The 25,976-nt window shown below is 38.4% G+C and overlaps 1 protein-coding gene across 2 annotated transcripts in view; it reads right to left on the bottom strand.

Annotated features, from left to right (window-relative positions):
- The window catches only part of LOC102292546 (leucine-rich repeat and fibronectin type-III domain-containing protein 5), a 155,835-nt gene that overhangs the window by 23,563 nt on the left and 106,296 nt on the right, over positions 1-25,976 (bottom strand). For both annotated transcript variants that reach the window (XM_005943524.2, XM_005943525.2), the window contains 3 exons: positions 1,005-1,228; positions 643-771; positions 377-557 (listed from right to left, as the gene is read on the bottom strand). In XM_005943524.2, coding sequence (XP_005943586.1) covers positions 377-557; positions 643-771; positions 1,005-1,201 — 507 coding nt within the window. In that variant the 5' untranslated portion in view covers positions 1,202-1,228. The remainder of the gene's footprint in view (positions 1-376; positions 558-642; positions 772-1,004; positions 1,229-25,976) is intronic.

The following is a 25,976-nucleotide window of genomic DNA, read 5'->3' on the forward strand; positions in this document are numbered from 1 at the left end:
ATCACAATAATCTTCCAATTTAGAACTACAAGTTAAAAAAGAACTAACATAAATAAAATATGCTTCAGCTAAATACTTCTATTTTATTTTCCCAAACCACGCGGAGCCGCACTATAAGGACTAAAGAGCCACATGTGACTCCAGAGCCACAGGTTGCCGACCCCTGATCTAACACATCTTGGCTATCAGTGAAACTGCATATACAGTTATTGAACTGTCAACATAATGACCTCTGCTTAGTCCCAAAGCTCATTTAAGTCTAAAATAAATGCACCCACATTTTTTAAGGACTTTGCCTCGGGAGGCTTTTTTTTTTTCCAATGCCCTCCAGCCAAACAAGCTTCAAAGTAGTGTTGCATGTTAAAGAGGTTCTAACCTGGATGGCCTCCCATGGAATAGAGTCGAGGTTATTGTAACTAAGATCCAATTCTTCTAGTGCCAGCAGGTCATTGAATGCTCCCTGGTGAATCATGACCAGTTGGTTGTTGTTCAGAATCAGGTGATGAAGCTTAGACATCCCACTGAATGTATCATTGCCTATCCTCGTCAGTCGGTTGCTGTGGGAAATTGAAGAGAAATAAAACTTCAGAGAAAACGTAAAAATAAGATTTCATATTGTAAGAAATTATTTTTAGTTCATACCTGTTGAGGTGCAGGGCTCTGAGGTTTTCCAGATCAGCAAAGGCATGAGGTGTGATGTAGGAGATGGTGTTTCTGGATAATGTCAGGTCCACCAAACGTGTCATGTTTGCAAAATCTTTTCTTTTCACACTTTGGGCAAAGATGAGACAAAAATAAAATATCGTTAAAATGAGGTAACTGCCATACTAGTGACCCACATTACACTTATAAAATATAGTCTAGCGAGAGTGGCAACTCATATAACATCATGTACTGCAGTAATGCAGACGTTCTACCAGTAGAGTTTCAACAGCAGCTATCAAAGGGTTTTAATGTAAATGGTTTAGTCCCATGAGTATCGTTATTATTGATGTGACGATCACCTTGTGACAAAATTGTCAGCCAGTCGTAGCTCCACTGTATGTCTGTCAATGTTGGGTGGGACAAATAGTAGACCTTTCTTGGCACAGAGGGTTGCCAGGTTGGGTGACAGTATTTGACATACGCAGCGTTTTGGGCATATCTGTGCCCGCACAGCCATGGCGACGGCCAGCATTACACACAGTACCAGCCTTTCCATGGTTACCCCCGTACCTGGAAACAACACCTAAAATAAATGGAAACAAGACAGACCAAGAGAGAGAAATAGAGATGTTAATGACATTTGAAATGAGATGCATATAACTAAGTGAACTGGTCCCATCTATTGGCCCCAAACTCCTGGTTTGCAGTCACATACACTTGTTACTGCCATCTGGAGGCCATTTGGATCTGTTTGATATTTAGTAGGAAAGAAGGAAAAACTTATGGCAAAAGTAAAATGTTAAAAACAAATGGAACGTGACAAAGAAACTGAGATAAAACATGCTTCCCCATTCAAAAGTCTTTTTAAAAGGAGAAGGATGTACTTCCTCAAGCTTCTCTGTAATAATACATTATTTATCACCAACTGCACATCCTTTGATATCAACTCAAATAACTGAATGCAAAGATGTATATTAAAAGTCAAGTGTAGATATGATGATGAGTGCAGTAAGGAGACAGGTGGCTGGACCTCTAAAAATCATCTGTGGTGGATTTTTTGTGCACGTTAAAGAATCAAGTGATCAGTCATGGTGATCAGAAAAAAAACAAAACTTTATAACCAAACATGACTATGACCACCAAACAAGAAGAGGGTTTTATTAGTCTCATTTATTGCTCAGCAGTATTATTGTGCATGAACATGAGTGAAAAGGCACACATACTCAGTCATCATTAACAAGCCGCAGTGCTTGTAGTTAATTAGAGTGTTAGTGCGAGAGTGCAGGGTGGTCGGGGAGAGAGAGAAAATCCTCATTAATGGCAACCTTGATTTCAGGTTTGAAGGACATGGGAGAATCACCATTAAACAGATCACAGTACAAACAAGCATGCACACGCAAACATCTACGCATTCACAGAAGAACACAACACAGACATAATGAGGGTGAAACAGAAGTTGAGGATTTGTCTCTGTGAACTTTTCTCACACTTTTTATTTGAACAAAAATGCAGCAAAACAATAGAAACAACTTGTATGCTGTGTGTTCCATAATAGGTTTGTTAAGACGTTTTAAAGTTACAACTGGGAATGCTCACTCTCTCATAAGATAACCTATTATAAATAACACACCATGGCATATGTATAGGTAAACTGTTTTATTCATGGCCTGCTACTGCTTTATAAATCAAATCCAAACCAAAAAGGGAAAAATATCCCACAAAACAGATTTTTACACTCTGAGAATCCAAGAAGGGTAAAAACATAAACCTCAACCTCAACAATAAAGTCTTAGTTTGGTCTGCTTTGAGAGAATTGCCCATAATATGTCATTACTTTGAAGACTGATTTGTTCCAATCAGTGTCTTTGCTGAGAAGCAGCCAGTTAGTGGAAAGGACATGAGTGCAGAATGAAACAGCAGCAGCATTTGGAGCCATTTCAACAAAAAAATGAATTTTAAGCCAGAGTATTTGCAAAGAAAGCACATGGTACGGCCGGTTCATCTAACCAACTTGCGTAGCTGGTGTTCATACCATTACCCGAGTCCCTGTGTAATAATGGAGCCGCGCAACCAAATGTCTTGTAGAAAGCAACACGTCTCATCAGTCCTTGGATGTCATTCCCATCACTAACAAGCACACAGTGAAGGTGTTAAAATCAAAATGCTTTTTTGTTCAATTTTGCCTCCATCTGTGGTGTGAATTCATCACTGTGGTGTCCCTGCACTGCACTTCCCAGACATAGACTGTTAGTACAACCAACACTGCTCATGCTAACCTCATAGTTCTCTTGTTTATTCCAAACTGGAACCACATTTTGTTTTTGTCAGATGTATTTTTCCTGGAGAAGAATTACAAGATCCTACCACTTCCAGTCTCTCTGTGGTGGCTTTGTTTTTGTGTATCACTGTTTTTTATTCCATTGTTATCATTTTGTTGTCATACTTAGCCTCTTCATGGTTGTTTTGCAGCTCTTATCTTATCTTATCACATCACTTTGAGGATATTTTATTGCTTTTTCCTTTGTTTTTCTTATGTGTGTTACTTAGGTTGTTCTGCATCCCTTCCTCTCTTGTCTTTTGACTGGAAAAGACAAATCTGAGCCAGGTCTTCTTGACCCTTTGCATGCCTGGGTCTGTGTCCATGTTCAGTTCAGTAATCCTTCCATGGCCATTTAATGTTGGGGTGAGTGTCAGGCTCCTGGGCTTTGGAGCACTGGCCACTACATAACCTACCTGGAGATCAAAAGTATTTTTTGTATCCTACTATTTGCAACTTTTACAGTTTCAAACTACTGTAAATGGCACCTGTATGTTAAGACCAGAGTTCAATAAATTATATAGAGTCGTGTAATATCAACACACTACCCAGGACTGATTACGAAACCATTCACCAATCTGTAGTCTAGTTGTGAGGTCCTCTCTCTGTACTTCTTACATCTGTGTGAAATCACTGACATGAAATTTGCTACGATGTCAGAGGTCGTACAATTCCTGTTTTTCTTTTCCTCTCTGTTTGAGTGCAGCGAAAGAAGACCAGAACGATGGAGCAGCAGCTAAATAGATCACCGGATGACTCATATGCTCTGGTGCTACAGAAAGAGCAAGAGAGCGAGCGAGAGACAGCTCTTGACCTTTCTGACACGAAAGCAGATATCACCTCATTAATTACTCTGAGAAATGACTGTAATGAGAATGAACGAGTGAGACAGAGAAATGGAAAGGAAACGGGGAGAATTATCAGAGAGAGTGAGGAGGAAAAAAAGAGCGATCAGAGAGCCAGCTAATTAAAATGAGTGCTGAGGTGTGAAAGAAAAAGGGGGAGAGGGACGAATTTCATTTAGAGAGAGGAGACGAGGCAGGATAGATGAAGAGGACGTTGTTCTGTCACGCTTTGTATGCGATATGCAAACCGTAAAGCCATCCGCTACACAGGAGGGATAAGGTTATATGTCACACACATATAAAAGTGAGCATTTCACCAGCACTGAACTTAATTTTCACACAAACTCTTCTTCACTCGCAACCTGATGTAGCTTGAGGTGACATGTAGGACCACTGGGATCAAATGGAATGGTGAATTAACCAAAGGGATTATGGGTAAGGAAGACAAATTAAGCTCTGTTTGCAGCGATGTGTAAAATACGATTCTGTTTCACACATGTGTGCAGGCTGCTTTATCCACTTCTTTGAAATCCATCCACCCTGTTCCCCCGAAGGTCTCCCATAAAGCCAGTTTCACCCCTGGCTTGCTCACTGATGAACAACCGGCTTCCCCGGACAGCTCAAATGGATTCTCCACACGCTCCATATACTGAAACTGATCTCGGGCTGCATTCAAATCTCACAGGGATAACCAGAGGCACAACTTGGCAGTTAAGAGTGGTGGCTTGGAAGTATTCGCACATTCAAACTTCTTTGAAGCTGCGGAGAAGCCACCATTGAAGATTTTTTGAGTGTTTTTTTTTTCCTCCTGATGAGCTTTTTCACACATCCAATAAGCGATTGATACAAATGTGATCATGCACTTTATGGTAAACCATTTAAATGTCACCTTAGCAAATTCTATTCTCAACAAACTAATTCAACCCCCCAACGCTTTACCACGACCACACAGTTATTAATACGCAATATAATAATAATAGCAATAAGCACAAGCATACATGCTGACAACAACTTCAACCGCTTGTATAGGTTATGTCATAGGGTCAAACAAAGGTTCAACAAAGTTTCCCCGCAGAAATCTAAATCAGACCTTAGACTGCCCATCATTTAAAGCTTGCACGTAAAGTAGGAACTAAGCGCCTAGTCTATTTCTCCAGTGACTTACCACAAAACCTGGCTAAATTTGCAAAAGTGATGCACAAAAGATGAAAGTTAAAAACTACCTGCGATTATTTACAGTGACTCATTAAATAAAACAGCACCTGTTCCGCTGGTATTCATCTCTGAGTGACTGTTGTAAGTCGAGAGCTCGTAGCAACAATCTTTACTGCGTGACGTGGATGTAGCATCAGAAGTAGGAAACTACTCTGACAATCCTAAAGTGTCATCCAGTGGTTTTGCAGGGCTCTTTACTGAGGAGTGTAAGGTAGTTTACTACAGCACTTGTTGTGTTGAAATAGATTATTTATGTCAGTGTTAGGAAAACCCTTCACGCGTTTAAGGGTCCTCCCACAGTCTGAGAGGACTGGGCTCTTGTTGGTGAGAGTGACATTTGTTTACTGCGAAGTATTCTTCCTGACAGCAAAAAATACACTGAAGCTTACAACCTCCAGATATTAAAGTGATATAGAAAATTAGATTACCGCAGGGACTACATTTAAGAACATTAAGCATTAGTTCAGGTGCATCTCAATCACCTATTAGGGAAAATAACATGCAAAGCTCAAGCTAATCTATGACATTACAATAAAGCTGTTGATTTTGTATCATTTGCAGATAATGAGTCTCGCATTTTAGTTATCTGTGGCTTATAACTCACCTCATAGTTCTTCAAAAAAGTAAGTGCAAGATGTTATATCACAGGCCTTTCCTGAATGTTTTCGTTCATTTGAAATATCCCTGAGTTATTATAACTGAAGTATCTTATGATGTACCCCAGTTTTAAAAGTTTCCCTTGTGGTGTAAGATCAACATCAGATATTATAATGAAATCCTTTCAGTGAATTTGTTGCTGTTACATGTGTTAGTTATCGTAAATGCAATTTATACAACTTGCCTCGTTCCCCCATTCATACAAGCACGTTTTCTATGTTTTTTTCCTTTCTATTAAAGTGCTTTTATCTAACTTTCATACACATTCACACTCTGATGGATGCATCAGTGAGCGACTTGGGTTTAATATCTTGCCCAATATTTGGAGCAGCCAGACATCGAACCACCAACCTTCCAGATTAGTCGATGACCTGCACCACCTCCGACAGCCACCAGGTAAGAACAAGCAAGCATTTTTTCTTTGATCTGGATGAATTCACGTTTTTAATCATTTAAAGTTTTCAAGCTGACTCGAGGATGACAAAAAAGAGAGGTTGACTTCAGAGTTGTTCTGTAGCTTTTAACCACATTGCATCAGATTATTGACACAGAAATGATCACATTTAATTTTCTGTTTTTTCAGCACATTAAAGAGAATATAGCCCAGCAGATTCTACCCTACTTTTGAAGTTTCCAACTAAAGTAACAGCCCCAAAATCCAGCAAGACATGTCTTCAGAATGTAATTCAAAATAATAACCTTGAACTCTGTGGATAAAAAAACGTGTGAGAATTTTTGTCCTAAACACTAAACGAGAAGGATTTTTCTTTTTTAAAGGTTTTATTTTAGCCTCTTCCAAACTGCAATTCAGCTGCAACCCTACCGAATGGGATGCAACAGAAATAAAGCAAAGCATTGTATCCACTTTAATATTTACTGATGGGCCATGCTCGGAAACTTTCTAAAAGTGGCAGCGGGTCAATAACATAACCTTGTACAGGAATCACCAGGGTGGAAAGGGTTAAAGTGCTCGTAGATATTGGCACTGGGAGCTCATGTGACATGATTGAGAGCTCCAGAGCAGTTAATATGTGGACCCTGTGTTTTCTTTAGCTCGGCACGAGACATGAGCCATACACACTAAATGACAATAAATGCAACTTATTTGTGGTTATTCACGTTAATAATGATGTCAGATCGAATCAAAAAAAGATTTGTTGTGTTTCGTGTGTTCTTTTTTGACTTGGAAAAGCATGTTGGAAAAAAGCTCCCACTTCCCTGTTAATTTCACTCATTAATGCAACTAAGCACTTGCACCCACCTATTAAAGAAGGATCTGGGTCAATCGAAACAAAATTTAAGCTAAATGCAACAACATCCAGCACTAGTGTTTGCACGCTCACAGACTTTAAGAGAATTAAAGCTTGTAGGTTATACTTGTTGTTGCTGGAAATACCTTTCAGCTCCTGTTTTTCATTTTGTCAATCAAATTAATAGCTTACATGGTCTTCTGTGGCTACAAGCCTGCACCTTTCATGGCTTATACCAGCATCTAATGCATAACAAAATGCACCAATGCCCAGACCACTTAAAGCAAGGGTGTCCAAACTTTTTTCACTGAGGGCCACATACATAAAAAATATAGGAGGGGCTGGGCCACCTACTAGAAGTATATACCTACTAGGTATATAACCTTAACTTTAGTGTATTAAAGTTAGAAAAATCACTTAAAAGTGGTCAAATATGTTATATTGTTGAATATAATTAAAGACAAAACTGCCTTCATCACAGCTTTCCATAAATGGATCTTTATTGAGTTATCCAGAAAAAGCTTTGGTAGCTCATTCTCAGAACAGCAGCCTCAGATTTCTTCTTAGAAGATTTACAGCACAGAGAAAAAAAACAATAAAGGGGAAAATGGGACGGGTACATTTCAAGCTTGTTATTTAAGTTATTAGGCTTAGCAACACACCTATTAACGTTCGTTTGAAACGATTATCAACATTAACAGACTGAACTGGACTTAATAACAGGAGTGTATATAATTTTAGTAAATTATTCTGGTGAGTATCAGCTGCGCTGGGTATGTAAATCGGGCCATCCAGCTGCGGTGCTGATCGTACGCCACTCGTGCCAAAAATCCGGACAAATGTTACTTGATCAAGGAGCAAATCTGCATCAGATGAGATCAGCTGACTACGTGTGCGTGCGCTGTGCACAGCGGTGTGTACTCTGTGTGTTAACAAGAAAAACACATATAAGAAAGTTGTGCGCAAAAGCAGGGTAGTGACAGAATTGATGGGCATTATTGATATTTGAAGCATGTGTACCTGCACATGCATGCTTATTAACAAACGGGTACTGTGGAATATATTTTTTACTCACCTAAAGCGCTCATGCTCTCGTCCACTCCCCGCAAAAGAATTAGCAGCTGTGCGGTGTCTGTGGCATCGGTGCTCTCATCGCATGCGATGGAGTAAAAATCAAAAGCACAGCTTCATCAGACAGTTGAAGTTTAATGTTGGCTGACAAATCTTCAGTGCGTCGCACAACTGTATCTCTGGACACGCTGACATTGTTGAAGTCCTGCACTTTTTCCGGGCACATTATTTCAGTGACTTTAACAAGGCCGTGTTTTATGAGGTCTCCATCTGAAACAGGCTTGCCATGTCTTGCGATGAGTTGGGCGACCTCATAGCTGGCTATTGGAGCCTTTTCCTGGACAATTTGAGCACGAAAAAAATACTGTTGCTGACCCCGCAGGAGAGCTACCATTTGCTTTAAGTTCTGCTCTCGCTCAGCACCAGTGTAGGATGCATAGGCCTGATGTTTGGTTTCATAATGAGGTCGTACATTATACTCTTTCATAACTGCCACAGTTTCAGTGCAGATCAAACAGACACACTTCCCCTTGAATTCTTTGAAGAAATATTCACTCTCCCACCGTGTCTGAAATTTTCTGCACTCACTTTCTACATTTCGCTTCTTTGGTTCTGCCATGTTTAGTAACTTGGGGTACATTTCTTCTGTTATTGTCCTTTTTGGTGGAGCAACTGCCTTGATCAACAGCAGCTCCCCATGATGTTAAAACTAAGAAGTGCAATACACTCAAGCAAAAGTTGATGTGCGGCCATATTCTATTCGATTTATAAAATTACTTGGGGGCCAATTAAAAATGGCCCGCGGGTCACAGTTGGCCCGCGGGCCGGAGTTTGGACACCCCTGACTTAACGTAACCTGCTGGCTTTGTGTTCTCTCTCCTGCACCGTTTGCTTTGTTTTTCTGTGCGTCCACTGAAGTAAACCTTATGCTTAAGCTAATGGTTTACTCACTTGAACAACAGGGGTCAGCAGCTGCCTAAATACATCACAATTACTCTTTATTCAATTAGTGCACTGTGAGAACGTAGCGCTGAGTAGGCCTAAACACACACACACACAGGAAAATGAATCCCAGCCGCACCAAGACTTACGTCTAATCTGTATGCATGCTTTGCATTTAAAACAGATACTCGATACCTTCTGTGTACATACAGACACACATTAATTATAATAGTGATAGATTTGCTAAAGATTCCACTTAATAATTTTAAAAAATATCAACCTAACCTAAAAATGTGTTAAAACATTCTTCAATTAACCTTTTCATATCAGTGGTCAATGTGCAAAAAACAGGCTTTATCAATCACTAAAATACAAACTACCACTACTTGTGGTAATGCATTTATCTGAGAAGCCTGTTGGTACTAGTATGAGATGAGCTGAGCAGTGAAGCAGGTTTAACACCATAGTTCCCACAAACACTATCCTGAAAAGACTGTTAGAATGCATAACTTGAACAAAGAAAGGCTGTAATATAAATATTTTTTATATACTGTAAAGAAAAAAAAAAAACAATAAGACCAACTTATATCAGGATTGAATGGAGTGCCACCTTTGCAGGTAATATTCAGGTTGACCATTTTAATCCATAATTGTATAGTTAAGCTTAATATTTTGGTATTGGGATAAGGACTAATCTGTGTAACAACAGTCATGGAAACTAGAGTATAAATGTTCATAAATAATATGGAGCAGGTACAGTTTTCAACTGCGAGTACCTAAAATTACCTAAAAAACAAAAAAACAAATGCCGCTAGATACTCGTTACTACTACAACAGTGTTCAAGAAAGGGATGTATGCTTCTGTTTGCAGCAGGTGAACACATTGTGCAATCCATTTTTTATACTTCTGGTCTTTGTGGCATTTAAAAAACGTGAGTTTTGTATATAAATATCTCTCATTCCCAGCAATATGTATTACCAGAACAACTGCTGGTTAGGAAAGGGGTTTACTGAACAGTCTATTTCAGTCTCTCCACCTCACTTTATACTGAATTCATTCTGCACATGCATGTTTTCATTGCATTAAGGACGAAAAATCCTCCTTAAGCCTGCCTCCTGTCCCGCATCACAATCTCCGCTTCATGACAGAATTGGATTTAATGGTTCAAATCAAACCAATCAAAGGCAGATACAGCCAGCTGGATGATTTATAGGAGTACACGAGCTGCCCGAACTTCAAGATGATCACCGCCAAGGTCATTCTGGTAGGAGTGGAACGTGAGAACACACACATGCCCAAAAGCCATAGGCTACACACTGATGTGGAAGCATGTTTAATGCATGCACACAGAAATGTATACTAGATGTACTATCCTGAGACATGTATTGATTTTAGATTCAGTTATAAATGCACTGGCTTCTGTTTTTGTATGACTGAGAACAGAAGAGAAGCAGTAAAAGGAAGAAAGCAGTGAGACAGTAAGATTTGTAACATGAGATCTTGGCGGTTTGGTGCTTTAAGTGCCTGATTCATGGAGAAGCTGTGTAATATCTGGTCTACAATTCTATTTCTGCAACATTGCATCACACCACTATTTTTCAAGAGACAGCAAAGTACATCTATCACTGAATGGATGCACCCTCATGTTCACAATACACTTTCTATGCTATAAAATCTATCAAAATGCACACAGATGCATATATCAAAGCGGCTGAAGACACTGTGTAAAACTGTCTCAGCTCATTGTTTTATGAGGTATCAATGACGTTTGGTGACTGTGGTTTAGATTAGAATGCATTCTGTATTAAGATAAAATCTTGAATGAGGCTAACTGGAAACTAACTGGAAAGCTAATTGGATTGTTATATTCAGAACAAAATACCTCAGAAATTGATCCCAGAAGATGAATCCCACTCACATTGGTGATGTCCTGAATTTTTCGAATCTGATATGTTAAACCATCGTTTTACTCATTTATTTCACATGCAGATTAAGATTTTGCATTTGAAATGATAAAGCATCCCATGGATTGCTTTGATGTTCACTGTAGTATACTTAGGTGATCCTTGGATTTAGATGTAGCATCAGGATTGGGCCAAGTATGTACAACATTTTAAAACATAAAAACATCCATAAAAGAAATGAGACTGTCAAAATCCTCAGTTGTACTTTTTGTTGGCAATGTCTGCAATTTAACATTTTGTGATTTAGCACAGTGATTTATTTTTGGGTGTTTTTGTTTTGTCATCCTAACAAAAAATGTTTTTATTCCATCAATTCGCAGGAAACACTTAAAAACCTCTAACATGTGTTAAAATAGTCGTGCATGTTCAAAACAAACAATTTATTTTGAGTACACCCAGTAAAAATCTAGGCTTTCACAATATAAAAACAATAATGGTTCCTAAATGCCCAGAGCTACTGTATGTGTAATGCAGGGTTGGTAAATAATAATTGCTATTTATGGCTGTGAGTATAGCTCGAAGGCCTTTTGGTGATCTTCTGCAAAGCTCTCTTAAGATTAACAAGCTTTGTTTCTGCTGGGCATCATTTTTTCTGAGTGCATGCAACAGGTGAATAAAAGAAGCATTTATGACTCATAGTCACAGGATGAAAAGTGACTGAGTCTCCTTTGAAAAGCATTCCCTTGATTTTGAATAAAGGCAGTTTGGAGACCGGTATGAAGAATTTTCTCGAAAAAATATTCTCTGTACTAGTGCAGCACACAGATGAGGGTGCTTTTAGATTAAAATTGTGAATACATATGATAACAGAACGATGTGGATTGAAGCAAAGAAGGGCTCACTTCAATTTCATCAATTTATATTTAATACCTGCTTTCCTGCTCATGGCCATGAGGTCTAGCTCAATTGGAAATTCTTAACCTTGAGAACAAAATTCCTGGTTGTTTAATTTTAACTGAAAAAAAAATTAACAATCCTTCCAAAAATGTAAGGCTTAAAAGACTCATTAATAGCTTCTGCCTAATCAAAACTGCAACAGTGCATAAATAACAGCCTTAGATTAAGGTGTTTACTTTTACGCTGAAATAAAGAGTACCATTTATCTCACTGTCATCTAAATTTTTATATCACATACCACACGCATCCCATACTTGAAGCACAGGTATGTATGTTTCTTTCATTCTATTAATCTATACCACCTTTACAGATGCACCTCATTTTCATATACTCGTACATGTATATATGAGAAGAAATTAGAAGGACCTAACATATCTAAACTCTCTTATGTATGTCCCTTTACTGTGACAAGTCCCACCCAATATAGTTAAAATGAGAGCCATTACCAACTTTTGGAAGATTGGCAAACCAAGAGAAGGGAAGCATCTGCTGCCTACAACTATGACTTTCTGTTACATTCAAGCAAGCACACGTAAAAAAAAATTAAGGATATTTTAACCTACAAAATGGCACAAAGGAAATATAGACAAAAAAGTGTCGACAATATTGGAGGGAGAGTGGATATTTGAGGATTCAAGAACAAGGGTGATGTGCAGAGCTGTAGTAACTACAGAGGGATAAAGCAGATGAGCCATGACGCGAGGCAAGAGAGGTGACAACAGTGAGCAGCAGCATGGCTTCATGTCGAGAAAGAGCACTACAAATGTGATGTTTGCTTTGAGAGTGTTGTCGGAGAAGTGTAGAGAAGGTTAGAATGAGCTGCACTGTGTCTTTGTAAATGTAGAGAAATCACATAATAGGGTCCCAAAAGACGAACTGTTGCACTGTCATGAGTGGCAGATAAATTTGGTGAGGGTTGTGTAGGACATGTATGAGGATAGTGAGACAGTGATGAGACTTGAAGAGGTGGAGATATGATTTGGAGAGAAGAGGAATGAGTTCAAATACCTGGGGTCAACAATACAACGCAATCAACTATGCACAAGAGATGCAAAGAAGAGAGCGCCCTCCGTCCACTCCCCCCACTTAGGAAACCTGCTATGATTTATGGTTTGCAGAAAATGGCATTAACACAAAGGAAACAGGAAGAGATGGAGATGGAGAGTTAGAAAGGAGTATATCACAGGGACAGCTCACGTTGAGCAGTTTGGATATCCTGAACAAAGGGCGGTGAAAATGGAGCTCCCAGGCAGGAGAAAAAACTCAGAGGAGGTTTACAAATGTAATGATAGAGGATAGAGAAGACTGGAGTGACAAAGGTGGATGATTTGGACTAAAATGGAAGCTAGATTAAATTCAAATTAAAACCAAGTAGGTTGTTATGGTGTAACATTTATTTCAATATACAAAAACATTTTTAAAAATGTGTCTTTCTCAATATTAATACTGATACATGCTTAATTAGAAAATAGTCGCGTGTCAGTAATACACTTTTATTGCTAAAAAAAATTATGTACTGTAAATGTCTTAACCCTGTTTAGACGGTTGGAAGTCAATATGGCAGCAAAGTGAGTGCACACTTACAAGCAAACTGAGCAAAACCCGAAGGAATGATAAACTTAACCAGCAGGGTTATTTTACAAGCAAAATGTTGCGCTGTTTCTGACATAAATAAATGCAAAACAAGTGAATCGACCCCTTCTGCAAAAGGAAGTGGGATTACTGAGATGAATTTGAAGAAACTCGGAGGGGGAACGATACACAGAAAGGGTTTATTTTCATAATTAGGTCTCTAGGGTGAAAAAAGTATTAATGGTGAATTGGAAAGGGGCAATGAATATTTTATTTAAGCACTATAAATTGGGTCAGCCTCCTTTATATTAGAATAAATGAAAGATAGAAACTGGCAGTAATGGATTCAAATACAGTACTATGGTAAGTAGGATAACATAAAATGAAGAGAGAAAGACAAAAAAAGAAAGGGACAGTCTTTTTATTTAAGACATCAAAATGGCTTTAATATAGCTAATAAAAATGCATCCCAGCAAAAATTAAATAACTAGAAAAAAGTACTTAATTATGGGCTGATGTATCATTAGATTGATCTAGAAATTACAAAATATTTCTGACTAATATTCACATATTCTTTAGTATTGATGTAGAATGACTTTATTTTATGGGTTGTTTTGGGGGTATTGAAACTAATCATGAACGCACCACCTACAGGATTTCAGAAAGTTAATAATTAATAAGCAAAATGCAACACAATCATCAGAAACAGAGCAACATTAACATTTGTTTGGAGTTGTATTTCTGGCTTGATTTAGGTCCTAATCTCTGTTTTGGTCTCCACCATTGGGTGACTGTTTAAGGAGTGAGCTCTTTTTTTCTTTGATCAAGTGCTCTGACACTATAAAAGGAAAAGAATTTACTTTCAGATACATATTCACATAACCTAGCCACAAATATATACAAAGTGACATGGTGAATTGGAGTTAGTAGCAAAGTCATATTGTAGCAGTCTTTTGTAGTGTCTGAGAGCACTGTGTGCACAACTAGCGTTTTTAGTTTAGAGAAAATCACAGTGAAAGTTTTGCTCAGTTTTCTTTCCCCATATATTTTTATATAGATAGCTTAAAATGCACAGCAACGCTAACAAAACTGTTTTATTGATCACAGGAATCTTTTCAAGCTTAACACAATGAACACATTTACCCGACTGCGAACACCATCTTTGTGATACGTGTCGGGTTCCCAACAATATGCCCCATAAAACAGTCTGCTTCATAGAAGAATAAAACACTTTGTTTTACGGTGTTTAATTTTTGAATTTCTTCTAATGTTTTAAACCGTCCAGCTTCCCCTCCTGGTCAGCTGGTCCGGTAGCTGACATGGAATCACTCAGAAGTTGCTGCACCAGCTGCAGAGTGTCCTGTCAAAGATGCCTAATGGACACACTTAGTTGAGAAAGCTTTATTGAACGGGACTATTTCCTCTTCCGTTACTCTAGCAACTGAAAGCATTGCAATATGGGGCATAATTTTAAATGAATGCATGGGTGTTATCTGACAGCAGCGTAGGAAACTGATCATTTCATAAGGAATAATAAAATGCAATAAAGCTGCATTTTTCATTACTAAAATGCATTGAAAGGCTGCCCAGAACACTCACACATACGTTGAACCATTCACTCACTTTTAGCAGTCACTTTTTCTCCATCATTATGTGCGTTCAGATTTCATAATTAAGTGGCTATTTGCGTATGTCGGCACTCTAATGCTAGTCTGGAAATGCCTTTTTTTGTGCCAATAAAGTACCTTTGATTTGAATGGATGAAGACAGAGCAGGGAGAGAGAGAGAAAGACAGAAAAAGGTGGGAGGATGACAAACAGTTTCCATCATCATCCTCCAGGCAAGAGGAGGCTGCACGCTTATATAAGAATACACACGCAAAACACACACATATGCATTTGAATGCGCACAACAACATTGTTTTTGTTTGTTTATATGCAGATCAGTAAATGGGGCTGGCCTACAGAGCAAAATGTTGTGGGAGGGCATGGCAAACATATTATGGCATTAGCTTGTAATGACACTTTGTCGGTCTGTGTGTGTGTGGTATCTGAAAATAGCCTGCATGAGAGCACAACGTGGAATGCGGAAGCATTACACTCTGGTCTCACATATCGCATGTGCCTGTCTGTCTCTCATCTTATTTTCTACTGCACTGCACTAGTGCATTTGACAGATAAGATTGCAGAAAATGTGCATGTGTGTATTTCCCTGTGCACATGTGTGTAAGGCACTTGAAAATGATAATCGAGAAGCAGTCAACTTTAGTCTTCCAAGGAATTAAAGATAAAACAGCAATATTCTTGCTGGAAAACCACAGCTTGCAAATCTAACAGAAAGGATATTTCCTAGAGGAGTAGAAGCTTCTTCTTCCCAAATTCTCCTCCGTCCCAGCACTAGGCCCTCACATCTCAACTATTGACTTTTCTCTGTGTTGGTGCAGAAGCAATCAAACAGCTACAGCCTTTAACAATCCCCAAACCAACAGCGTCTGCAGTTCTGAATGTAACCTTGAACGTCGATTGCTTCATTTTTAAAAAAAAGAATTTCATCTTAAAAGAAGATAATCAGGTTTCAGCTTATTATATTGCAAATATGGATGTGTCTTAGGGCTGGGCGATATGACCCAAAATTCATATCTCGATATTTTTTAGCTGGATGGCGATATAAGATATATATCTCGATTTTTTTTTTTAAAGCCATAAGTTAAGAACAAAAAGAGAGTTCTTAGTCACACTGTGTCCCAGATGTCACATGGGCATTTTCTTTACATACAGTGTAGATGTACATGAAGAAATTACTCAAAAATAAATTATCAGCATTTATTAAATAATCATGGTCCATAAATAAAAGAAAACAATGTTGTTTTTGTGCATAACAAAAAGCTCACAATTGTGCAGTCAAAATGTAAACTAATAGACGCTGAGCATAATAACAAAGAGACAGATTTCACAGCTGCACCACGTCTCTGAACAGGTGCCATTTGTGGTCCTTATACACACACAGTACGTATCACTCCGCGAGGCTCCTCCTCGGTAGCCGTAATCCTCCGACAATCCATCAAGCGGTGCAGCTCCGTAGCTTAGCAAAGTCATATTAAAACATTTTTTGACAGATTGCTGAGCGCTGTGTACCACATAAAATCGGTTCGCGGTCAGTAAGCACAACCAGAATTCATACATAAGGCGCACTGTCGATTTTTGAGAAAATGAAAGGATTTTAGGCCGTGCAGCCCCTCCGCTGCATGTCGTTAGCGCGGTTAGCTCGCTAACACGTTGACGCCGTCCAGCCCCACGCACGGTAACTCGCTAACGGAGATTTTCCGCTTTCATCTTGTCATTGCCTGCAGGTGAAGCTATGGGGGAGGCGGAGTTGTGTTCAGTGAAGGAGAGGCGAGGCCGAGTAACGTTGCGTAGAGACAAAAGTGGACGAAAGAGAGGCAAACCTGCGGCTCCACAAGTATAATTATAACGTAACATAGACTATATCGATATAAACGATATTGTCACATCTTATATCTCGTATGAAAATATATCGATATTTTTAAAAAACTCGATATATCGCCCAGCTCTAATGTGTCTCCATCCTTTAATCACATAGGGAACGAATAATAGTAAATATCCAAAGCTACACCACAAAATATGTAATTGGCCATAAAGTGATTTTATTTCACCCAAGCAGTTCAGATACAGTTAATTGGTTTATGTTGATGAATAATACTTAGTATAATATGTAACTTTATTCTTTTTTTTAAGCTTTATTCCATAACAAAATTCCAAAATGGCATCTTACATGTGCAACTCTTAGTATCATATAGTATGCATGTTTCCAAGACTTTGTCAGATCTAGCAAATGAAGCTTTGAGCAAAGCTGCGATTTGGTTTTTAAATAACATCTGTGCAATGATTCGGTGTTATTTGGCAGCATAAACAAGAAAATGTTTAACCACGACTGCAAGCATATTCTACAAATGCTTAAGTGAGTTACACATTCAAGAAAGCAAATCCTCACGCTTGTATGCCTACTGTCAGAACTGTTTGTTTTGTGATTCGGTCATAGTGTGTGGTGTTTTATACTACTTTTTACCTACATGACAAAGTGGGGTAATTAGTAATGGTTACTAATGCTATTATTATTTTTTTTTTAGTTTGACAACACAAAATAAAAATAATCATAATTTAAGTGTTTACTGAATAGGAATGTCTTATTTGTATTATTTGTGTATAGCCCAGTAATTACCAACATTATGTTTTCATTTATAGACATTAGTTACCTTACATCCCCGAGGGAATCAATAATACAATACTGGGATCTCTGTCAATAGTCAAACCAGCTATTGTCAGTCATCAGTGTGAAAGCTGATTGCAAATTATATCTGCCTAAATACCTCAGATTTAGTCACTGAGTTTCATTTCTCATCTATACTTCTATGTTACCCCTATTATTTAGGCAGTATTTAAATAGATAAATAATGCCCTGCCTATATATTTTATACTTATTAGGTTGTTGTCATAGTGACACACCTCGTTTTTTTTTTTAAATTTGATTTCTGTAGCCACACTTTGCTTTCCTGTCATCTTCATGCTGGTCTTATCTTTCACCTTATAACACATTTCTTTCTTTGACATTTTCATGACTTTCTCTTTTGCACATTTTCTGGCATGTAATCCTCGTACAGTAGAAGGTTAATACAAAAAGAATTAAGGGCAACATCCATCACACTAATTTATTCAGTCACTGCCTGATTTTAGGATTTACTTAAGAGTTAAATAGGACTGCACCTTTTGTGCTTTACTTTCTTAAAGGTTCTGCCGTTTAGTCATTTGAATAATGATTTTTTTAAGGAAAGCTGACAATTTAAGTTTTGTTTATGCGTAGTACCTCAGCACAAGGTATTTGGGAAAAAATGCACAAAGTAGAGTTACTTGGTTTGCTAAAAGGTATATAAAATATAAATGAAAATACAGAGCTAAAATACTTCACAGTGAGAGGTTATATAACCAATGGACAACCAAGTTTATCCTGCATCTTGGTGTTATCCAAGTTACTAAATAAAGAATGTTCATATCTCTTTTCCCCCCTGTGAGTGTAGCTGGAGGATGTACCAAAGACACAGTTTAAGTTTGAAAAAGACTATGCTAAATACTGGTCTCCAGCCAGGCCACTGAGATGTTTACTTCATGGAAAAAAACTCTCTCGCTCTTGTAATTTTTAACTAACATTCTCAATAAGAAATGAGATACAGAGAGCAAAAGAGGAGGGACGGATAGACACAAACAGGTAGGACTGTAGCGTGCAAGCAGTCTGTCGCAGTGGATATTGTATTTGTCTGTGTGGGGGCTGAGGGTGGGATAAATAATTTATAGTCATCCAAACATGAGCACACTCTTACATTATTTACATGCAGTACATTTAACACCCAATCACACAGAAACGCTAAATTTAATGTGCTCTGCATTGGGAAAAAAAGTGAAAGAGATGAAATATTAACAAATGCACGGTAAGTGTACAGCAACAAAGAGAAAGGCACAAGAAGGAAAAACGAAAGGAAGAAAGAAAGATTAAAGGTGAATCTCAGTAAAGACATGGCCAGAGGAAATCCGCCATGTGAGGAAAATATTAAACTTGCACAGACCTTTGTCTCAGTGTTTACCTTGCTTCTTGGTGTCCCATCGTGTCATAGTAATAAAAATAGTAGTAGAGTACTTCAAAGTGAACAGGGGGTGAGAGTACTGTGGTCAGGTCATCTGTGGTTTTTCACTGCTTCTTTTTCCCCAAAGCTGATAGTACACAAGCAACAATTTTTAAATATAATTCCAGAATTGACTTAGCCATACAGAGACCAGCATTAAACAGGCCAGCGGTTAAATCCAGAACAATGTGGTTGTACCAGCCATTTCCCAGGTGTCAGTGTGTGTAAATGTAAAGTAGGTTTTTTAGCTGAAGGGAAAAGAAATACACTCTTTGCTCTGAAAATAGCTATCTGCTGTTTGTTGCATTTCCCAAAACCACTTCATTTAATTTCATTAAATTTAAAGATTAAAATGGTCTTAATGATGTTACAATTAATATTAAGAGTTATTCATATAGGACTTCTTTGTAACAGTTACAGAAATTACCTATGATTGATAATGCCTTATCTATATCCACCACATTTCATTATACTTTTTATAGATTTTATATTTAGATAATGGATCCCTTTAAATGATATTGGTTGATTAACATTGATATTGCCATAATTTTCTGACGTGCTCTATTTTACTTTTGGACTATGATGCAAAAGTTGCACGGAAAAATATGAAAAGTGAGTTACAAACATCTTACAACAAGGCCTCAAGTCATAGTCGATATGCATGTATGTATGTGTGTGTGAGAGTGGATGTGCTATGTTGCCTTTAATGTGTGACAGACTTATCAAGAGCCACTGGCTAATCACTTCAGTATCTAGGTTAAATACAGATCAATGGTGTATGTGTGAGTCTCAGTGTGTCTGTTTTCATGTGTGTACATATAAAAATATGCACAAACAATCAACAATTACACTAAATACAGCTTGTGTTTGTGCGTATGCGTGCTTACATTAGCCGTGGCATAAAAATACATGCACGCCTATTTTTATACCAGGATTTATACACACTTCACAACATCTGAGAGTGTGACTAATCTAAATTTATCCATCAAAAGCTACTTGTCAGCTCACAGTCATAGAATGATTCAGTGACTGAGGTGAAAGATGATGATGATGTTTGTGTGTGCAAAAAAGACTAAGCTTAAAAATCTCACATCTTTTAGAATATGTCAGAGACAGCCCCATAATTACTGGAGTTAACTGTTTTGTATTGTTTTTTTTATGAAGCAATCTCTCGTTACGTTTTGCCCGCATTAATTAATAAAAAGAAAAATAAGTTGCTTTACCAAGTAGTTATACTTTTATATAAATTGATATAGATCAATTATATGGCCATATGCAATGGTACATACAGCTAAACAGGTTGACTGACCAAAAATAAATCTTTAAAAAATGTTTAAATAAGCATTTTCAGAAGGTTGGTCATGTGTTGTTTTGGGTTTTTTGTCTAAGTATATTTGTTTAGATCTGATTAAACAACATCTGTGTTTACTCACTGCATCTAGCAGCTTTGATTAAGGTGAAGCAAAAAAAAAAATATCATGATTTTCCTGTGGTTTTCTGAATGTCATTCTGGGCGAGAAAAAGTAGATTTGTTATATCTGAAAATTCTCCCAAGCAACTCTTATTCATAGAGCCTAAGGTTATTAATTTTGGACTGACAGTTGGTGAGGTATTACCTATACATCTATATGCCCACAGCAACCCTTATCCATCATTAAGTTGCAATAGCATAAGGTTGACATGAGCTATGTAAGGTACGGTAAGCGATACCATTTGAGAAGTCATAATTTAACTTTTGTCAGCAAATGTATATTTTAGAAGCAGGTATTAAGCATTCTTCCTTCTTTTCATTAACTGAAACTTAGAAAATCTTCCTAGAAAGTCTTTATCTGTAGCTAATTCTGGGCTCGCATGCACACGAGGCAAGCTAAGCAAATCGGTTAGGTCGTTCCTGTCACAAACAGCCTTTTACAGGTTCTTTTGAGGGATTTCAAGCCACTCTCAGGCCACATGAGGGCTAAATGTTCTTAAATTTCTGATCTCTGACCAAATGTCTGAACATCTTACTTTCCCCTTTATTATGAGTCCTGCCACACAAAGGAGGAGGCTTGGTTTGATCCCCATCCGATTCTTTCAGTCACTAGCAACTGCAAGTGAGAGTTGAAATGAGCCCCTAATGTTCCCTCAATGGTCCAGTAGATCCTCTGCATTACTGTTGATATCACTCCATTTCTTTTTGACTTTTGCTTGAGAATAAGAAACCAAGATACTTGAAGCAGTAAAACTGTTCTGAAAGGCTAGGCAGTGATGATTTATGTAGTGCAGCGAAGAAGGTTAAACATAGGTTCAGCATGTTTTATTTTTTTAACTTCTCCCTAAGGAAGAGCTTGGATTTATGCTTGTGGTCCAGCATAGTGTCTTTGGAGGCTGTGGCACTCAGCGGCTCCACAGTGTGGTTCTACACTGATGCTTCACCTCTGAGACTTCTCAGAAATGCAGATTATTGGCTTAGTGGCCGATTCCAAGACTTCCAAGGCTGTAGATACTCACACAGAAGTTGCATATGCCACTTAGCAACACACTCTCACCATTCAAGCTAGAGAGGTGTGGAGGTGGTGGGCTGGAAGGTCATGAGAGCAAGCAGATTATGTTTCTCTCTCCTAGGCCTTGTGGTTTTACAAGTCCATACAGTAAAAGCAGATCCATTGCAAATGTGCCCAATGAAGTTGTGCCTCTCAGATCTGGAGTTCAGCTCAAGGAGTTCCCTACGGATAATGGTGGTTGCCTCCAGGCAGCTATGGTTAGCCTTATGCTGGTTGGAAAGCAAAGAGAAATTCAGCAGTGAAAGTGAAGCGAAGCAAGTGATGCGTCTCCAATTGGTGGTGACAGATACATCCTTGGACAGTGTGAAAGACGTACTGAATCAGTGTCCTAAAGCTACGGGAAATGCTTTATCCTTTCTGTCACTTCTGTCCATATATTTAATACATCAAGGTATTGCTAGTATGTACAGAATACAACAGTATGAGAGTGGGCCGTATAGTTGAAGCATCTCACATCGACATCCTTTATTCTCTAAGCTGTTCGCGTTCCAGCCTGGTGAATGGACACTACTAAAATGTTCACTACTAATGCTCATCGTCAGCATTTTTATCAGCACAGCAGCAGAAGACAGCATCATATTTTTATGACACTGAAAGCTGTTTTTGTCCAGTGTGCATCCTGCCTTTTGCCTTTCTGTCATTTTAGCTCTGGCAAACCCCAAATCCCTTAACCCTGACTAGATGATCATTACATAAACAGATTAATGAATGCAGCAAAGCAAAATAAAAAGTTAAATTAGGTATTTTTAGCTCATTCCCATCCCTTATTCCTTTTGATTCTTTGGCTGTCTTTCTTCTTCAACCATCTGCCCCATGATAGCTTTGTTAATTGCTGATGTATGTGGAAAATTTAGACAGGAGATGCTCTGCTGCTGCACATGTATGTAGATGACTTTATTCTTTAGAGAAATGTATTGTGAACTCCCTGAACGGAAAATACACTTCCTACACTTTCTTAATGACGGAACTGTGTGTGTGCATTTGTGTGCTGTAAAACCATGCATATGACAGCAAAAGCTATCAAGTACATCTTGACAGTTAAGTCTACATAGTTTGATGAATGTCAGAGTAAAAAAACAAATCATATAATAACATGAAGCTAATTAAATATAAGACTTCACGCATAATTCACCAAAGCAGAACTGAAAAGCTTCATACGGTCTTGCTACTTTCTATATGCATCTAAACTGGCCTTTAAATTCCAGTAGCACTGCCTCCGATCTGTTTACAGTTTGACAATCTGTTGTAGCAGGCAAGAGAAATCTGGCCAAGGGGGCTACAGAAAACACAAAAACCAGAACACAAATTAACATAATAAGTAAAGGCAGAATTACAACTGATATTCAGTACAGGCAAGAGACCAAAGAAACCTGAATAACAGATCATTAAAAGAGCAACATCAAAAACAGTCATATTGACCAAGAGAACCTTGTCAGTATGACTGTTTCTGCCCTTTGAGCGCTGTTGAACCTATGAATTTTAGATGACGACTCTTTGGGAAACATATAAACTTGGATTGAACATCAACTTAAGTTGTGTTAAATGGGACTGAAGCACAGAGGGTTTGTACAACTTAACAAACAGACAGACATGTAAATGGCCTGTATTTATATAGCGCTTTTACTCGTCCCTAAGGACCCCAAAGCGCTTTACACATCCAGTCATCCACCCATTCACACACACATTCACACACTGGTGATGGCAAGCTACATTGTAGCCACAGCCACCCTGGGGCGCACTGACAGAGGCGAGGCTGCCGGACACTGGCGCCACCGGGCCCTCTGACCACCACCAGTAGGCAACGGGCGAAGTGTCTTGCCCAAGGACACAACGACCGAGACTGTCCAAGCCGGGGCTCGAACCGGCAACCTTCCGATTACAAGTCGAACTCCCAACGCTTGAGCCACGATCGACATGTTCATTAATGCGGTTGAGAATGTTCCCCATTTCAGTTAAAGTACGTAAATCTTTTCCAACAAGAGCTGGAATCTTATTTGTGGTTGCATCCGAGTAAGAAGAATTTCTTATTTAAGTGGTTTTTGAAAGGTAGGACCTTTTTAAGGTTGAACGACTTGTGAGCTGGCTTCTTCAGGGCAGAAAATTTACATTCTTTACTAACAGATAGTGGCACAGCATTTGTTTTTTTGTATGCAAATTCCAATACCACCACCTTTTTCTGAGGTGGTCACAGTGAAACAGACTGAATCTGTAATTCAATGATTCTGTAAATTAATGCAAAGTCTATAATTAGTTTTCTAAGCCAAGCTTCAAACAAGAATATCATTAGCTGATGATTTCACTCAAATCTTAACCAAACCGAGTTTAGGAAGAGGACTTTGACATTTAGATGAGCAATACAAAGTTCAGATCTGGTTTAAAATCGCAAGGAGTACTCAAACATTTTTAATCTGGACCAGAGATGGGCTCTACGTATCCAGAGAAAAGCAGCAAGAAAAACAATGAAGCATTTTCTTTTCACTGATTTTAGTAGTAATAAAAAATGATTTCGCCATAGCCCGAAACCCTTACTGTGATCAACCAGTCATTGGAAAAAGGAAGATCAATAAAATCAGGTATCAAGTTTGAAGAGCTTCTAAAAGATTTGAAATTCCAGGTTGTGTGCTTTGAAAGGGAAAAAAAAAAAGGTTCATTTTGGTTTCCAGGCTGTTCCCGCACCTCACATGGACAGAGAACAGTCAATAAAAGAAAGGAACAATACAGAAATACAAACAGGGAAAGACTGAGAGAGGTAACCTCCAGCCAATGTTAAAGTACACCTAAGTGCATTTTGCTTTAGCAAGTTTGTAAAGTTTGTTGTTAGACAGTCTGGGGAGAAATCCAAAATTTTCCAGCTGCTGTATGGAGAAGAGCTTTGGTGAACTATTGTTTGTGTTGTCTCCTCTCAGATTTTTTAGGCCATCCATAAGTGATAATGATCTTCTGATTGCTAGCCTCTGGATATTGTTACAGATACAAACCTGAGTATTTTATACCAAACTCAGGCTTGTTTTTTCACAAATCAGTACCACAGAAATGTCTTTTTAACTAGTTTTGGGGATTGTCAGTGCACACCAAAATGCAGACCAGAGTAAAAATGGATAAACACATCATTATGCAGTATGCAAAAGTAAGTTGCAGCTTTAAGTGGAGTACAGGGAAAAAATGGACCTGCTGAAACACCAACGTTATCCTTAAATCTCCACAAGAGAACGTGCTTTCATCAACGCAAAATCATGCACTAAGCACTCTTTATATGAAGAATTCAGCATGTTCTTGAATGTATTTCTACATCTAGAGAGAGAGTGAGGTGAAGGATTACTCAAAGAGGCAGAAACAGAGAAAGAGATTTCTAACAAAAAGAAATAGTGAAATAAACAGAAAAAGAAATAGAAAGAAAGACGATGAGAGAAAGAGAAAAGAAACCTTGTAATCTCTGGGTGCTCAGCTGAATAAGAAATAAGGGAGAGCGAATGGGACTTAAAGACAATGAAAAGAGATAGGATGCACCAAGCAGGAACAGGAAGGAGAAATATGAGAGGAGAAAAAAAAAGAGAGTACACATCAGAGGCCGAAGCTGTAACACAGAGCCAGATATGTTGGTAGAGGCACATTTAGCTCAAGGGAAGGTAGGATTGCTGTCTGCCTGAACACATTGGTTTTAAATGTAAACGGGGCGTCTGAGTGAAACAGAAATGTGGAGTTTGATGTGCAGAAAGGAAACAGCAAATTTTAAAAGTACACTGGGGAATATAGCCAACACTAAACGTTGTTCTTGTGATGAGAGCATATCCACCCAACAAATTCACAAAGTCAAGTCAAAAATATGCAGTTTTAAAACCTAAGAATCAAGTACTGTGGCCAACATTTTACAAAGGTTGTTGTTGTTTAAAGATTCAGTTAATTATTTAATAATTCTGTTAATTATAATATAATTAATATAATATATTAAAGTATATTATATCCAGTTCAAGGTCAAAGAAGCCTACCCCAACTCTCAGTGTTTTCGGTCCTGGACTGTAGTACCAAGTACAGAAAATCCCCACTTTGGATTTAAAGACCTTTTTGCTGTCAGGGAAAAATTGCTAACCACCAAGCTGGAGCTGGATAACCCCACACACCAATAAAAGAGTCTTCCGTTTGTTTGATATGTTAGTCCACACCTCTAAGGTGTAGATTAACCAGTGTTGTCCAGAACCCTTGCTTTAATTAAACGTCCAGAACGGCTGAACCGGGGAGGTGGAGAGCTGGCGGAGGGGAAACGAGCCTGAGGGCCAGGCTGGCACGGGCGGTCAGGAAAAACTGAAGGTAGCTCGGGCCCCGCCAGGCGGGGGGCGCTCCCAGAGGAAGAAGCAGGGTTGTCCAGTC

Source organism: Haplochromis burtoni, unplaced genomic scaffold (genome assembly GCF_018398535.1).
Source record: "Haplochromis burtoni strain Fernald_Lab_line unplaced genomic scaffold, NCSU_Asbu1 Contig_364, whole genome shotgun sequence".
Taxonomy (NCBI): domain Eukaryota; kingdom Metazoa; phylum Chordata; class Actinopteri; order Cichliformes; family Cichlidae; genus Haplochromis; species Haplochromis burtoni.